General features: G+C 41.6%; 1 protein-coding gene across 1 annotated transcript in view; it reads right to left on the bottom strand.

The window, feature by feature from the left end:
* MUSK (muscle associated receptor tyrosine kinase) overlaps window positions 1-17,235 on the bottom strand; it is a 65,727-nt gene that overhangs the window by 27,421 nt on the left and 21,071 nt on the right. Inside the window, exons 7-9 of the mRNA XM_054986862.1 lie at window positions 11,276-11,435; window positions 8,000-8,006; window positions 1,146-1,412 (exon numbers count right to left, since the gene is read on the bottom strand). Of these exons, the coding sequence (XP_054842837.1) occupies window positions 1,146-1,412; window positions 8,000-8,006; window positions 11,276-11,435 (434 nt within the window). The remainder of the gene's footprint in view (window positions 1-1,145; window positions 1,413-7,999; window positions 8,007-11,275; window positions 11,436-17,235) is intronic.

Below are 17,235 nucleotides of genomic sequence, written 5' to 3' on the forward strand. Positions count from 1 at the left end.
CACCACCTCTTGTCCCAGAAAAAAAAGCCCTGGTTGTTGTTATCCTGTGCCATGAAGTGGCTTCTCCTGAAATTCCGGTATGATGTTAAAAAAATCAAGCCATTTCCACTGAGACGCCCTAAGAGTGGCTGTCCCTAAATCTTTCACAAAAACAGAAAACACTATGATTTGAATTTAAACAATTTTGCATACTGGAACTATCCTTTCCCTGAAAACGAGTCACTCAGTCTGTTGAAACAATCAGAGGCAAACCCCATGGCAATGAAGCCTCAGAATTTTCACAAAACAGGTGTTCCTGCTTTGATGTGCACGAGCAATCACAGTAGATAAGTAGTAGTTATTGATCAGCGCTAGCTTCTAAAGGTTACATTCAGTGTTTGTTCAATAACTGCTGGTACACCGCTTTCCTAACAAAATGTTCAACTGTTCTCTCTCTCCCCCTGTGCCTTAGTGAGGAACAAAAGAGTCAGCTGGAAAGAATGTATTATATACTCTATCTATTTTTTGCACCTGGAGATCACATCCTTGAACTACCAGATAAATACCCCAATAAATAAAACACAATGCCACATTTCTAATTTGTAGTAACAGGTGGTAGCATTAGTGGCTGCCTCCAAAGCAAACCTACCAAACCTACTTTAAAATGGATTTAGGAAGGATTAACATTTTAAAAATGACCCATGTGAATATACTTATAGGCATGATAAGAAAGATGCAAGTATTCAGTGGCCAGAAGCCAAAAGAACACTGCGACTAGTTTCATGCATTTGCAAACAGTGGGGTCTCTCCCTCATGCCAAATGGCAAACAGCTTTTGAAACCACTGCTAAACAGCTTGTGCCATAAAAAATATAGTGATGAAAAATCATTTTTATGGTGGAATATTGGAATAAATACAATCCAATGGACCTTTGATCATCTTGTTACTCTGGGCTTCTTGTTGAATTCCAGTCAAGTTTTCCAAATCAAACTAGAGTCTGTCCAATGATTACTTGGTATATCTTTGCTTATTTCAGTTACAGCTTTCCCCAAACACAGCATACAGTGAATTTGATCCAGATTAAATTGGCAATTTCCATTGATTCCCCCTCCCACTACAGATCCCCATCATGCCATTCATCAAAGAGGAAAGCTCACTTGCATTACCTGCAAACAGGTTTTGGAGCAGGTCCAATCCTGGAAGGATTGCACTCCTGGAAGATGTAGTGACACAACAGGGACTCAGCTGCAGGACGGCAAAGAGGACTCATTGTTTTCAATTCCGTCCATGCTGTGCGGACAAGCAGTTCTTGGGTCTCCTCTGGGTCCCCATAGGAGGAGTTGAAGAAAACAAGTGCATCCTTTGCCAGAAGAGCACTACACACATCTCCTCGGTAGGTGCTGCAGTAGCCTGCATCTCCCTTGTAGAGTCTGCTAGTGGGAGAAACACACAGAGAGAGACTTCTGCGCATTGTAGAATTGTGCAGAAATTCTGACGTTATCAAGTAATTGTTTAATCATTTGTTAAAAATCCACAACTCACTATTTGTAAGGTCCAAAGCAAAGCCATGTAATAACTTTTATGAGGACCATCTAAAATACCTTAAAACAGTTTGCAAGCTTTTGAGTTCACTAGAACTCTTGATCAGGCTGGAGGATATATTTCTAAGGACTAGTTTAAACATGCCAGATGCATGTGCACAACAGAGCACATTGTATTTTTCTTCATTTGTTTTTGCTTTAAAGATCCGAATAATTTCATTTTTCATGTGTTTCTCATCCTTTTTCATAAGTTCATTTGGGGTTCTTTTGCTATTTGTTTTTATGTCCCACAATGAAGACCGAGCCACCTTTAATAACATTCAACAATAACCTTTCTCCCACTAGTAACTCTGGTGTTTTGCAGCCAAGTGCTATGAAGTGTCCAGGTATTTTATTACGCCCGTCAAGGCATCAGATCTGCCGTATTTCACAGAGGCAGAACAAAGGCTGCCCGTTTTAGAGGCAATTGAATAGGTGTACATCCTATCATATTCCCATTGCTCAAGTGTTTCATTGCTATAGAGATTTCCCGGCATTTACTGCTACTCTCATTTGGTCTCCCTCTCCCTGTAACCTTTCTGTGAACTCTACATACTGTTCTAGCCAATGTATTCTATGTGAAATGTCTCCACAACATTGCTTTGCATAGCCAATGTAAAGCAATTGTGGGGAGGGGGGGAATGAATGAAAAGCAAACAAGCTTCTTCATTAATTTCTCATTCATTTTAGTTTCTCCCATTCTTTTGTACTGTAAAAACCATATAATAGTATAGTTTGCATCACATTTATAAAGAAATGCAGATCTCCAGCATTCTAGAGACACATCTCCCTGGGCACAAATTCAGTGGCTTCAGAAGCTAGGAGATTGACAGTGCAATCCTGTGCAGTCTAAGCCCACTGAAATCAATAGGCTTAGACTGGAGTAGTTCTGCATAGGACTGCACTGAAAAAAAATGTGTGCCTTGACTACATGCTGGGCCACTTTCTTCTTGATCAAGAACCAATTAGATGACTATTGTTATTAAATGCACAGTATTATGGCAGGACTAGAACCATTGAGACAGGCTGTGTGATAGCAAGTCCTCTCTCAGTTCCCCCTCCATCCGGGCAATTTAGAGCACAGCCGTAGAACACTCATGTCTTTGCTAAACATGAAATTTGAATATTTTAAGTCAGAACTCTTAGGATGTCCCTTGTTGAATACTAATCAGCATCCAATGAAGCTAACATTGTACAGCTAAACCCAACATTGCAAAGCAAGGAAAAGCCCTTTATCACCAAGTTCTGTTGCTATGACCCGGGTGTTTTTTTCTGTGAGAAGAGGTTGTGGAACTCAGTGCTGGCACCATGAGCGAGCGCAAAGCATGCGAGTGCACCTGGAACTGCACGATGACATCACTTCCAGGAAATGACATCATCACACAGGGTGCAGCTGCCCCTAGAAAGGGTGTCTTTAAATTTTAAACCCCTGCAGCTTCAGCTGGGTGGTAGGGACTTCCTTCCAGCTGAAGCAAGCCGCCCGCAGTAAACTTCAGCCAGTCAGCTGGTTTAAAGGGGGCCCTTCCGTGTCACTCACTCGAGCAGCACAGAAGGGTGCTCTCCCTGCTGGGTGCTGCTTCATCTGACTGACGGGGAAGCCCTGCCAGTCAGTTGAAGTTTAAAGGGCCCCCTTCTGTGTCACTTGCTCGAGCAGCCCAGAAGGGGGCTCTCCCTGCTGGGCGTTGCTTCAGCTGACTGGCAGAGAATCCCCGCTCCTGTTTCACACGGAGGCTCAGCATTGCTACGGCTAAAGAACCTGATGCCTTGGCCTGCATGCTGGAGGAAATTAGGTGGGCAGGGCCACCAGACACGTGATCTCTTTAGAGAGGTGTCGGAATGCTGTACCGGAATGCCATGAAAAGCCCCAAAGTTCTCTATACTTATCTTGCATACATTTGAGTTTTGAACTGAAATGTTACTTGTTGCATTTGTAATGTTTTTCTCTTTATACATATGATCCAACCACACACAAAGACACACAAACACACAAAACCCCCATTGAGGATAAAAAAGGGGTTCAAATCCTCAAACGTGTATGCTGCAAAAAAAATCAGTTAGTTTTTAAAACAGGAGTCCTTGCTGTTTGCCTTGGCTGACAGATTCTTATAACCTTGATTCATAGGCATTGTGATTCATACTGGGAAGCCAAGGACTGACCGAATGACTGTGAATACAGACACAAGTTGGTACAGAATGCTGCAATTCAGTTAGCATGCATGCCGTAGTCTCCAGCCACTCCACTGGCTGCCTGAGTTCAATTCAAAATATTATGGATTGCATACAAAGCCCTTCGTGGCTTTGGTCCATCATGCCTGCAGAACTCCCCCCTCCCTATACCCTGCCGCTTAGCTCATCTGACTAGGTCTTCTGCAAGTGCCACTCAACCAATGGGCAAGATCAACAACTGCCCTTACAAGTGAATTCACTGTTGGGGCTCCCACCTTATGGAATGGCCTGACAGATGAGGTCAGGAAGGCTCCCACTTTCCTAACATTTTGCAACTGAATAAGGCAGTTTTATTATTCAGAAAGGCATTTTTATAAAGGTAACACAGTTTTATTATAACAGAATGATTCAGGGAGAATGTTTTAATAAAGGTAAAGAGACTGTGGACAATACTACTGTGTATAGTATATACTAACTGTATGAATTATTCTACTATGTCATTTTTGCATCATTTAACATGCCATGTTAATACTCATGTTTCAGCTTTGTTTAATTTCTGTATCCATAGCCCAGGAGAGCCTGATCTCGTCAGATCTCAGAAGCTAAGGAGGGTTAATCTTGGTTAGTAATCGTTTAGTAATTTTAAAGATCTCCAACGAAGACCAGGGCTGCAGAGGCAGGAAATGGCAAACCACCTCTGTTAAACTCTTGCCTTGAACACTCCACCAGGGGTCACTATAAGTCAACTCTGACTTGAGGGCACTCTCCACTACCAATTTTATTATATTGTTTATTGGATGCCCCATTCTATTGACTGCATTGACTTTCACTGTGTAATCTGCCTCAAGTCTCAGTGAGAACAGCAAACTATAAATAGCATACATAAATTTAAAAATCGGAATTCTGCTACCTCTTGCCGCTCATAGAAGCGCCATGCAAAACAAGCCAACAAACATGCTTATTAGCCCACCTGCCAACGCATACCAGTGAGAGATGTTTGCAACCCATTAGCCAATTGGAATAAGAATAATTTCTTTTCCAGTTTGCAAGTGTCCCCGTTCAGTCCCACACAGATGATTCTGATAACTTGCACAAAGCTCAGGCAAACGTCTAGTTCTGTCTTAACACCCATCTACAAGCACAAGCCACAGGGCCCCTGCATTACCGTCACCGCAACACAAAGAAAATGTAATAGGACAACTCTTAGCCAGAGCAATCCGTGCTGTTCATTCCATGCTGATTTTACAGAAAGCTTATTCGAGCTCTATCCATTTGAAAACCCAAACTAAACAATCTGCATCTTTGTAAAAATGTCCTTTTTCAACAAACATTCGTCCTCAACCGATTAGATCAGTCTGAAGAAAAGTGAGTTATTATTAACAAGGGACAAGACACAATTACTCATGGTGTTCCCAACACTCATCAGCATCTGTGAATTCCACATGTAATAGCATCAGCATTCTATCCCAAGTTTCCATCCCTAATTCCATTTCTTTTGATGTATCAAATCAAGTTAGAAGGGTCAGCTCATATGTGAAGAAAAGGAAGTGGTTAATCAAGATGGTAACATGATAAAGAGTGCCGCATCCCCTTGGGTATGAGAGATGAGCCAAAGATAACATTTCATGTTAAGTTACAGACTTAACATTTGTGTCTCACAAATAATACACAAATTACCTATGGCTTTCTCCACCATCAGCCCTTAGCAAGTCAAGAGCCAGTTTCCTAATTCGTGATATTATGGAGATGGGCGGGGAATCAATCAATTTTTCCTTTAATGTTGCAAATGGACTCAAGGCTCATCCAGAATAGACTGAGTTAAATTTGCTTGAACCCCCAAGAAAACAATGATAAATTTAAATCATTTTGCAAGTTATGTGCTTCTTGATTATAAATATTTATTGTATGAATTTTAAAGCTGGGTAGCTACTAATTGAGAACTCTGCTGAGGAAAGTTGTAGGTGAAAAACTGTAATGGATTAATAATATGCTTTTTATGCTTTTTATTGTTTTTTTTCTTTTTTTACTTTGTATGTAGAACACTGTTGGCTCCTGGTAGTTGTGTTTTTGTTATGTTTAACTTTCCTTCTTTGCTCTATCTTTTAACTTCTCCACAATAAAAATAAATCAATAAATAAATAGATGATGATGATGATGATAATGATGATGATGATGATGATGATGATGATGATGATGATGATGATGATAAAGACATCTCTGCTGAGGAACAAGCCATTGGCAGACCTGGATATTCTGCTGCAGGCAATGTATTTTAATGTGCTTGTTCATATTATACAGAAATATGTTACAAAATGGAAGAACAATTGTCTCGTTACTTTTAATATCCTCCTCAAAAAAAAAGAAAAAGGCCGCTCTGGAAAAGGTTTTCATACACCAGCCTGGGATCATCTGGACCATCACTTGATGCAATTAAGTAGAGCTCTTTATTCTGCTACATATATTTGCCCTCAGTTCTATTAACTAACACCAGAAACAGCAAGGTTGTAATTTTTGCATTGTGGTGGGAAGTGATTGTCAGTCATAGCTGACTTATGGTGACCCTGGATTTTTCAAGGCAAGAGACGAACAGAGATGGTTTGCCATTCCCTGACTCTGCAGCCCTTGTCTTTCTTGGAGGTCTCCCATCCAATTACTAACCAAGGCCAACCCTGCTTAATTTCTGAGATTTGACGAGATCAGGCTTGCCTGGGCAAACCACGTCAGGGTAATTTTTTCATAAACAATAATATATTTCAGCTGAGTAGCAATACTTTTCCCCTCCTAAATTATGGGAAATAAAGATCTCCATTTTACTTCACACAGATCATGTGCTACATATGATGACTTATACTAAGTCAGACCATTGGTCTACTTTGCTAAGCCCTGGCTCCTCTGATTGGCAGTGGCTTTCCAGGGTCTCAGGGGTCTTTCCTAGCACCTGCCTCTCCAGACAATCTAGCTGGAGGTGTCAAGAATTGGAACCTGTAATTGTCTACATACAAAGTATGTGCTCTGGCATTGAGCTACGGACCCTCTTATCACACACCCAGTTGGAGTGGCATGGCCTATTACCCTTAGGCTTTCTGCAGACAGCATTGGTTGGACTTTATCAAGATGATTGTCATTTAGCTGTTAATAAGTCAATTCTTGCTGCTATTTAGGGATTCTGTTTTATTGCTCTGGGAACTGGAAAAACCATCTCGGATCTGTAAAGCGGAAAACGGAGCCGTCAGCAGAAGCAAGAGTTGAGTTTGGAAGTTCTGGAACATCATGTACAATTTATTGGTTTGCATTTGTAAATGTTGAAGACACGTTGCAATGTTTGTTTTACTGTTGCATGACGGAATGTTCAGCATAAATGTCTTCATTCAGCTGTTGCAAGTCCATGAATATTGATAAATTTTATAAAATGATTAAATATTTTCTTGCTGGTGAAAACAAACATCTTACATAAAATTATGCCCATTTTTTCTGGTTTGGGCCAAAGTGTGATTAAATGTTTTAAAGACTTTGGGTTGTCATTTGGATCTATTTGATAACATTTAACTTTGGATCAACATATTGGAAGTATCCAGAGCTTTTTTTCTGGGAAAAGAGGTGGTGGAACTCAGTGGGTTGCCCTCAGAGAAAATGGTCACATGGCTGGTGGCCCCGCCCCTTGATCTCCAGACAGAAGGGAGTTTAGAGTGCCCTCCGTGCTGCTCAGCGGCGCAGAGGGCAATCTAAACTCCCCTCTGTCTGGAGATCAGGGGGCGGGGCCACCAGCCATGTGACCATTTTCAAGAGGTTCCGGAACTCCGTTCCACCGCATTCCAGCTGAAAAAAAGCCCTGGAAGTATCATAATGTCTATGTCTATTTTTCTTGCCTATTATTTTGCTTGCTTGTTGCTCTCGCGTCTTGTTTTCTCTGTAGCTCCTGCCTAAAAAAATGCATTTAAACTTTACTTGTATTTCCTAAACGAATAAACATTTTTAACTGATAACTTCAAACGGCATGCTACTAATTACAATATTGAATAATTATTTTAAATTTTACTAAGTTTTAGAGGCTAAAAAGTTAAGTTGTAAACATTGGGTGTCTCACAGGGAAATCTAAGTAGGTATACCCTTCTAAGTCCACTATATTCAAATAGGTTTGGAATGTTGTACCTGTTTAGGTCACTAACCTGCAGCTAGTTTCAGCCATAGCAGGATAATACAAAAGACCAGCTTACCAAGTGGTTGTGTGCACTTTCATCGTCACACAATAATATTCGTTCAGATATTATGCTTACCTCCATTCTAAGGTTAACAGCATCCAGAAAAAGGGGAGAAAGAGAGAGGAGAGAGAGGTGGTCAGTGCCATTTGTGTTATATTTAAAACATATTTGTAATTTTAAGATCACAAACAGAACTCTACGTAGGCATTACAAATAGGGCTGCCAGGTCCCCTGGTGGGAGCGGGGGATCCCCCCACTCCCAACCTCTGCCCTCCACCGCCACTCACCAGGCCAGCAGGGGGCCTGAGGAACGAGCCAGGGAGGCTAAAAACCTCCTGGGCCAGCACGCAGTGGGTACACTCCTGCCGGCTGCGATGATGTCACTTCCTTAAGTGACATCATCGTGCCTGCTGAGAGTACTTGCGTGCTTTGCATGTGTGAGTAGGTTGCCCACCAGTAAGTGCCAGATCCCCCACTCCCACTGGGAGGGTAAGGGGATCTGGCAACCCTAGCTACAAAGGCTTTCTTTATTAAGCTTCTAGAGCAGGGTCTTCAACCTTTTTGAGCCGGCTGGCTGCCTCAGAATTTTGACACGTTGGTGGGCCCAGTCGCAAAAACGGCTGCTGCAGGAGGGAGAGCCAGCCACAAAATGGTTGCTACAGGAGGCGGAGCCAATAAAAAAGTGTCATGAGGTTATATATAACTCTAGTAGTAAATCTTCAGCGTTTCAGGCAGAAGCCCTATTTAAAAGACCGTACTGTTTTAAAATATTTTCTTCTATAACGACAGCTTAACTTTAGTCACATAGTGAAGATCCTTATGCTGTGGTGGCAACTGTTGCCAAAGCAACGTTTTAAAAAATCTGCATAGCCCATCCGATTTTCAATGGCCAATCAGAAGTCCTGCTAGCAAAAGCCCCATCTGGCCCTACCTACTTTCTCAAAACACTTAGCAGGCACCAGGAAAAGTGTTGACAGGAACCACGGTGCCATGAACTTCCTTCCCAGCTTGACAACACTCTGGTTTAAGGTATTTTTTCAACCAAAGAAGGAAAGCCCCCCCCCCATCGCTTCCTCCCACAGAGCCAGCCAAGCCCCAGCAGTGCTAAGAAGGACTGCGCTTAGTTTGGACCTTCATTGATGGTAGCAAAGGTTTGGGACGGGACAACAGGAATACACCAAGCTTGTTGCCTCTTCTGACATGCTGTCAAGTGACATGTCAGCACTTCAGCAGCTTGCCTTGTACTCAGCAGGAAGCTGTGCAGATCTAGCATCTGGTAATGCCTATCAGCCATGCTTGGCATTTTCTCCTGCACTGTTGCTGGCCGGAAGCAAATCAAGCCCCGGCAGCACGTTGGGCTTCCTCTCCCACGGTAGTACCAGCTGCTGGGATCACTTGGGTGGAGGCCCCAAAGCCTCTGCAATAATGTAGAGGCCATTAAGACATCCTGTCGTTTTGTTTAAGGCATCTGCAGGGTCAGAAGCAGCACCGTTGTGTGTCTCAAGCACAGTACATGGAATCACTTCTGTTCTGACCCAGCAGGTTCTCTGTGCAAAATCCAGGACAGCTCAGAAAGCTTTTTGATGCAATTGCACACAGGCACTCAGGAGCAGCACCTTGACTTTTTTTTTTTTAAGTGCAACATATTTCATAGATGGTTCTGAAGAGATCACTTTCCTCTTCAGTTTTTATATATAGTGAAATGATTACATAAAAACACCACGTACTGTTACCACATCAGGGGGAACTTTCACAAGATCATTATAGAAAACAACAGGTCTTCCTTCAGGCTCATGCAAACAATGACACCACAGTTAGTTTTAGTAAACTATGGTTTGGCACGAACCAGGCTACAGGTTCAGTTCAGACATAATGTGAAATCGTGGTCAAATTAAACTTACTATGGTTAGTGTGATTATCTGACTGTGGACCATTCCGCTAAAAATGGTTGGTTAGCATACATTAAACAAAATCTGGAGCCCTGGTTGGATGGTTGTTTATTAACCATATTAATTATAGATCCAGAGGATGCATCTGATGAAGAGAGCTGTGGTTATATTGTCAAAGGCTTTCACAGCTGGAGAACGTTAGTTGTTGTAGATTTTCCAGGCTGTATGGCCATGGTCTTGGCACTGTAGTTCCTGATGTTTCGCCAGCAGCTGTGACTGGCATCTTCAGAGGTGTAGCACCAAAGACAGAGATCTCTCAGTGTCAATGACTACAATGCCAAGACCATGGCCATACAGCCCGGAAAATCTACAACAACTAAGAGCTGTGGTTCTTGAAAGCTTATGCTACAATACAGTTAGTTAGTCTTAAACGTGCCACTGGACTCTTTACATATTAATTATGGTTTCAAGTAACACATGAACATGAACTTAATCGCTTAATCCTGGTTTGTTCCTTGGTATCACCCTTCTCAGCTACATAGTGAAAGTGATTAAACCAGTATTTGTCAAGGCAAACCAGGATTTGAGAGATTGCCCACAAACTGATTCCTGGGTTTTTCTACACAGAGATTTTTTTTTCCTTGAGTGGAATGCATCGTGACTCCAGTTTATTACTTGGGAGCTTCCGGACTATGTTGCTCTCTTTCTGAGGCCCCCAAACCTTTGGGGTTTTTCTCTTTTAACTTGGAGCAAACCGCTCTCACTCTGACTTAAAGAGAAAATGGTGTGTCAAGCTGCAGGCACAGCCTTCGCATGAAAACTCTGGCAAGACTGTTGTCCAGCCGCTGCTTGCGCACTGGCACAAAGAGCAGAAAGGGGTGGGGTCAGCTCTGTGCGGATGCAGCCTCAGATTCATAAACCAAGAGTAGCTAAAATAAACCAAAGCTACATAGTATATCTGCACCAGTCCATAGTGCTGTGTGCAATGGCCATAGTTGGTAGAATACAAAATATTCTCTAAACAGTTCGAGATTCTGTATGTTTTCCTTTAGGATCAAGACAGTTTCACTTCTCATAAGTAATCTTCAAGATGTTCATAGCTCAGCAAAGTATTTTCACATCTCTTGGCAGTGATATTAATAGTGCTCCAACACCGTTACTTCCTTCTCCTGGATGAGTTTACGGAGCATTCTTAGGACACTGTAATCAGGATGGCAGAAAATATGTAGGAAATGATAGCTGTGCCAACCTCTGAAGTGTAATAATATAGGAAGAAATAGCCAGTCAAAGAGGTGCACTCCTAGATCAAATTTACCCAGCTGTAAATTACAAGGCAGACAAGCTCTTCGCTTTCTACAAGGTCTTGCTGCGTGTGTACGCCTGGGAGAGAGAAACTCCCATGCTGCAGCTAAATGTAATTTAATCATGTACACGAGCTGGGCCTTTCTGCTTTAGTATATACCTGATACATTAATCGTGGCTGCAGCTTTTGCGGTGCCGTATGTCTCACTGTGCTTGTTGGTGGCTACGCAGGAGAACAAGCCAGGTCGGGCCACATAAACTTGCAGCCTAGAATCAATCCTTCTGTCGTTTACTGTTTCCACTATGGATCCTGCTGAGACCTAAAGCAAAGGAAGAAAAGAAATAAAACACTGTGGGTACCCAAAACAAAACACACAACAACAACAAAAACAACAAAACATGAGAATATATTAGCATCCATAATGAACCAGAATAGCGGTCCATTTAATCCAGCATTTTGTTTCACACAGCAGCTAACAACATGCCCTCGGCAAGCCTACAAGCAGGGAATAGATGCCAAAAACTCCCCCTATTTATATTCAGATGGTTACTGGCTCTGAATATGGAGATTAGCAACTGTGTCTATCGATATATGTTCTCATCTCCTTTTAAAGTCATCTGGTGGCTATCACCACATCTCACGGCAGTAAATTCCACAAGTCAATCACTCGCTAAGTGAAAAAATATATCGTTTTGACTGCCTCGGATCTAGGGGTCATCAGCTCCAAGTTGGGAAATTCCTGGAGATCTAGGGGGGTGAAACCTGGAGAAACCTGGAGAAAGTGGGATTTGGGGAGGGAAAGAACCTTGGCATGCCATAATTCCATAGAGTCCACCCCCCAAAGTAGCCATTTTCTCCAGGTGAACTGATCTCTGTGGCCTGGAGACCAGGTGTAATTCCAGGAGAACTCCAGCCACTACCTGGAGGCTGGCAACCCTACTCAGATATAATGAGTGGTTGTTTCCCCATGCTCTCAAAGGGATGGCACACTCTCTGAACATGGCAGCTTTCCCCCAAGAATCCACATGGCTCTGTTTGCAGAACGGCTGTGGGTCGTTTGGCTTCCATTAGGCTTCCATGTTTTCAGAGCCTTTTTTGGGAGCGCGGGAAGTGTGGTTCCAGAAAAGGTGCTGCAAACATAGAAGCCAAACAGAAGCCAAATGGCCAGCAGCCATTTTGCCAATGCAGTCATGTGGATTCCTGGGGGAAAGCCACCAGTGTTTGGCGAGTGGGCTGTCCCTTTAAGAACGTGTGAAAACGGCCCATAACCTTGGGAGGGGTGAATGAGGGAGAAGAGAGAAATCAGGGGACAAGGATAGATGGCATTCCTCTCCCTCACAAATGGTGTGGGTCCTCCCCTGGTTATATATATATATATATATATATATATATATATATATATATATATATATATACGGGTTTAATAAAATACAAGAAACTGTGAAGAGATTAGCATTAGATTTTGTGGTAGGAGTAATCAGAACACATGGTCATCAAAATACAAAATTCCAAAGGGTGAAAAATAAGTCTGGCTGCTGAATTTTTGAATGAGCTCTCAGCGCCAAAGGAAATTCATGAAGGCCTGGGTTAGCCAGCCCACTTTCTTCGCTAGCTATCTCCCCTGAGGTATATATATCATGACACAAGTATGATAATATGGAAAACTTACCCCCACCACACTCACTTGCCCCCTGTAAAAATTAAACACCACAAATACATAAATGAACAAGGGGGTGTTAAAAAGCCAGTGATTTATCACTGATATTCAATATTCTTTTCTGATTCACACCAGCCCTTAGCGTCCCTGATCTACCACTTTCAGAAGCAATGCATAATTCCCAGTTTAATCAATGTGCATATGTTAAAACAGGAGTCATTTATATGAAGAAGTGCCTGTGCCAGGGTTTCCTATTTGTCTAAACATTTCACTTGGTCTGGAATGAAATATTTAATCAAATTGTTTCTTCAGAAATCACTTCCTTGATTTAGTCTGCAGAAATTGTTCTTGCTGATGTGAAGAAGCAATTTCCTGAGGGCATGAACTTCATTTTCCTTGAGTTTGCCCAGGTGTTGTAATGCTTGAGCTAATGTACCAGATTTAACAAAACTTCATGTTTAAACAGCATGTCCTTATTTTCCATATGGCATATATAGATTTTTTGGTTACAGAGGTGATCTATTCTGTCCCTTTAGCTGGGATGTGCATTAAGAAATTCCAAGCTGTTAAACTAGGAGAATAAAAGTCTGCATTCAAAATAAAACATTAAATCAATTGGCTCAAGTTTTCTCATTGATTCCTACAGAAGTTTAGTGTTAACAATCATCAAAGCACATAACACTTTATTCTGTACAAAAAACAGACTCCTAAGGAGTTTATGGGAGGAAGGGTCTCTTTGAAAGATCAGAAGAGATTCATATGGAATTGGGATATAACATTTGTAAGGGAAAGAACTTTGTAGGAACCAAGAAAAGGGTCTGCGGGACTAAAAGATAACATGCTAGGGTCGCCAGCCCCAAGGTGGTGGCTGGAGATCTTCTGGAATTACAACTAACCTCCAGGTGACAGAGAAAATGGACAAAATGGCCACTTTCAAGGGTAGATTCTATGACATTATACACCACTGAAGCCCCTCCCTCCTCAAGCCCTGCCCTCTCCAGGCTACACTCCCATAATATCCAGAAATTTCTCAACCCAGAGCTGACAAACCTATAACATGCAGGACTAGTTTTCTCCACTGCCAAAAGTGGGCAGAAGAGCCCCAATTGACCAGTCAAAACAGAGTATCAATAGTCATGGGACCCATGTGGACAAAAGGACAGGGTTCTACAGTGGTGGGGAGAACAACTGAAAAACTGACAGTATCTAATCTGCAGTGTTCAAAAGCCTGTCGATCAGAATGTCTGTTCTACTGCATTGTGTTTTCTGAGCTCTTGCACATACATACCCATGTCTATGGTTGAGAGATGGTTTCTGGCAAAATACTGGACACAGAGGAGAGGAAGGCCCCCAGTACTCACCGGGAGAATGTTCTTTGCACTCTCCCCCAGCGTAATGATGTCACTTCTAGAAGTGACGTTATCGCTCTGCCTGCCTGACTGCCTGCCTTCCTTCCCAGGCTTTGTAAGAGCAGGAAAAAACATAGAAAAGACTTCCTTCCCTTCCCACCTACCAGCCTGGAGGGAAGGCAGGTGCAGGGAGGGGAAGCAAGGCAGAGTCCAAGCACAAGCTCCACTCTCCTCTCCTCCTCGACAAGGAAGGCCCGTGCCGCAGTTGCTGAGTACAGGGGGGGAAGGGGTAAGAGGCAGGAAGGCAAGTTCAACTTGCTTGCTTCAGCTACTCCTCCTCTCCTGTGCAAAAATACCGGATATTTATGTGTCCTGTATTTTCTTTGAAGTTTTCCCAGGCAGTCCAACAAAATACTGGAGAGTCCGGATGAAAACTGGACACCTAGCAACCCTAATGATGTCTACAGCCTTACTTTTAAAATATTAAAAAGAAAAACAGAGAGTTTTTTTTCCAGATCCTGCATATACAAAAAAATCACAAAACAGTCCATTGCTCAGCAATCACAGCTGTACAGATGTTCAGAATCCTTGATTAGAAAAAGTTCATGTGCCTCCCCAAAATTCTTTATCCTCTGCGCTTCTTGTACACAGGTAGTATCTAACCTTAACGGTTAGATCCTAACAAGTAGGAAGTTTTTATGTGGCACTCCGTTCTGGTTGAACGATTTGGAAAGGAAATCTGAGACTGTTTCTCAGCTTGGACCACACAGTGAAGAATGGTCTGTCTCCTTGCCACGTTTTGTTGATAGAACTCTCAAGGCAAGGAAAACAATTTAGGAAAGTTTGAAAAGAACATCGGAAAATGGAATGTGTCTCACCAAATCCTCCTTGGGTATGGCAATCCCTTTCTGCTTTGGCACGGGTAACTTCTAAACAGCTTGAAAAACAATTAAGGGCTGCATTCTGCTATTTGCATTACATAAACTAAGAGAACATATCCCCCCGGAAACCTCAGGAACGTTACAAGTAATTGCTTTTTAGCCTTTCTAAGTTGACAATTAGCTTTCCAGCTTGAAACAGGAGACTCTGTTAAGTTATCATTTCTATTATACAGAAATCCTACATCTCACGTTCAAGAAGGCCTCTTTATAAAATAAATTTTAAAAATAAAAATGGAATCCATAAGAGACTATGGGGATAGCTATATGAAAAATGTATATCAGCGTCGTGGCTTCCCCCAAAGAATGTTGGGAACTGTATTTTAGTGAGATGCTAAGAATTTTCTGTTAGAGATTCCCACACCCAACAAAAAACAGAAAGAACTGAACAAGATTGAAGTCTGCAGTGCAGATATACCCACTGTGTTTACAATCACTGTTTATTACTATTCAAAAGAGATTAGAGTCTACAAGCTTAACTAGAAGATATGCTGGAAATCCCTTGTCAGTCTCTTACCAGGCACATGGGAACCTAATTTGGGTCAGGTCGGCAGCACAAAGGGAAGTTTATTAAAAGCATTCTCTCTGCACCATCTGAAACAGCCCTCGAGGAGCAAAGTTTTCTCCACTGGGAAAACTTAGAGGTGTTTTCTTATTTATTCTCAAGTTACTGTAGTGTAATTTTGGGCTGAATAGTGTAATAATGTAATTTTGGCCTGAATGTTCACACAGACATATGTCTAAGGTACATGGACACACAATTGCTTTATGCAGATAGATAGAATTAAGCCTGAGTTTTCCACACACACACAAAACCCCAGAATCAGTGGCCCATTATTTTCATGGACCCCACTTTAAGAATACAAGAGAGGTTCTCACCAAAGGTCCATCTAATACAACATTCTATTTTTTAAAAAAACAAAACTCCTGGCCCAATACTTGCAGGCAGGGAATGTTGGTCATCATGACCATTCACTATTATTTATTCCCCGTTTTTAGTAATCAGAATTCTTCTGAACATGGGGTATTTAATGCCTAAGAAGATTGCGCTTGGAAATGCAAATATGTCAGACAAATGCTGGAAATGCAAAAAGCATGAAGGATCGTTGTATCATATGTGGTGGACTTGTGAGGTAGCTAAGCAATACTGGGGAGATATAATAGAAATAATTAACGAGGTTTTGCAAACCCAAATAAATAAGAACCCAGAATTGCTGCTACTGAACTTGGGAATGGAAGATGTTCCAATACAGTATAGAACATTGCTATTTTACATGACTACAGCAGCAAGACTTTTGTATGCGCAGAAATGGAAAGTGCAAGAAATACCAACTACAGAAGATTGGATTTACAAATTGTTGTACATGGCAGAAATGGATAAAATGACAAGAAAACTGAAAGATCTGGATCCAGGAGAATATTTTGCAGACTGGGGGAAACTGAAACAATATTTAGAAAAAAAATGGGATGTGAAAGGAGGACTGTGGCAGTTTGAGAATTATTAATTTGTGGTTTTATAAAGGGGAGAGAGAAGTAACTTTACCATTAATGGGGAAATTTAGTTATTAATTAATCTACGCGAATATTATTATTAAGAAGACTGTATTAAAAATAGATAGGTTAAACAGCTAGGAATAGAATGGGTATATTAGAGAATCTGAGATATAGAAGAATTTGAACATGCTTAGAATAAGGGATACAATATATATAAGACTTAGTAGAACATAGTTAAAAATAATTTAAATGATAAGATGGGTTAAGGGTTGGAAAGCTGTTGGAAGTCAATAAGGAGGGGGGAAAGGGCGGGGTCGTTAGAATGTAGGTAATATGGGGAATGTATGTAAATTTATGTACTCACCAATAAAAAAAATTTTAAAAAAATTCTTCTGAACATGGGTATTCCATACAACCATCATGGCTAATAGCCCTCTCTGACTCCTTTAAAAAAAATCCTTTTTAAAAAAAAATCTAAGCTGCTATCATAAGGCTGTCTCTGTCTATATACCCTTGATTCCATCTGGCCCTGGCTAAGAATTAAAGCATGCAGTCATGAGATAAAGTTCTGCTTTATTTACCATATTTAAAATGATTTGTTCTTGAGAGTTACAGCTGATTTTTGCCTGGCAGGCATGGATAACAAAGAGCTGACAGCGCAAAGCCAAATACGGACAAGGT

The sequence above is a fragment of the Eublepharis macularius genome, chromosome 8 (genome assembly GCF_028583425.1).
Source record: "Eublepharis macularius isolate TG4126 chromosome 8, MPM_Emac_v1.0, whole genome shotgun sequence".
NCBI lineage: Eukaryota > Metazoa > Chordata > Lepidosauria > Squamata > Eublepharidae > Eublepharis > Eublepharis macularius.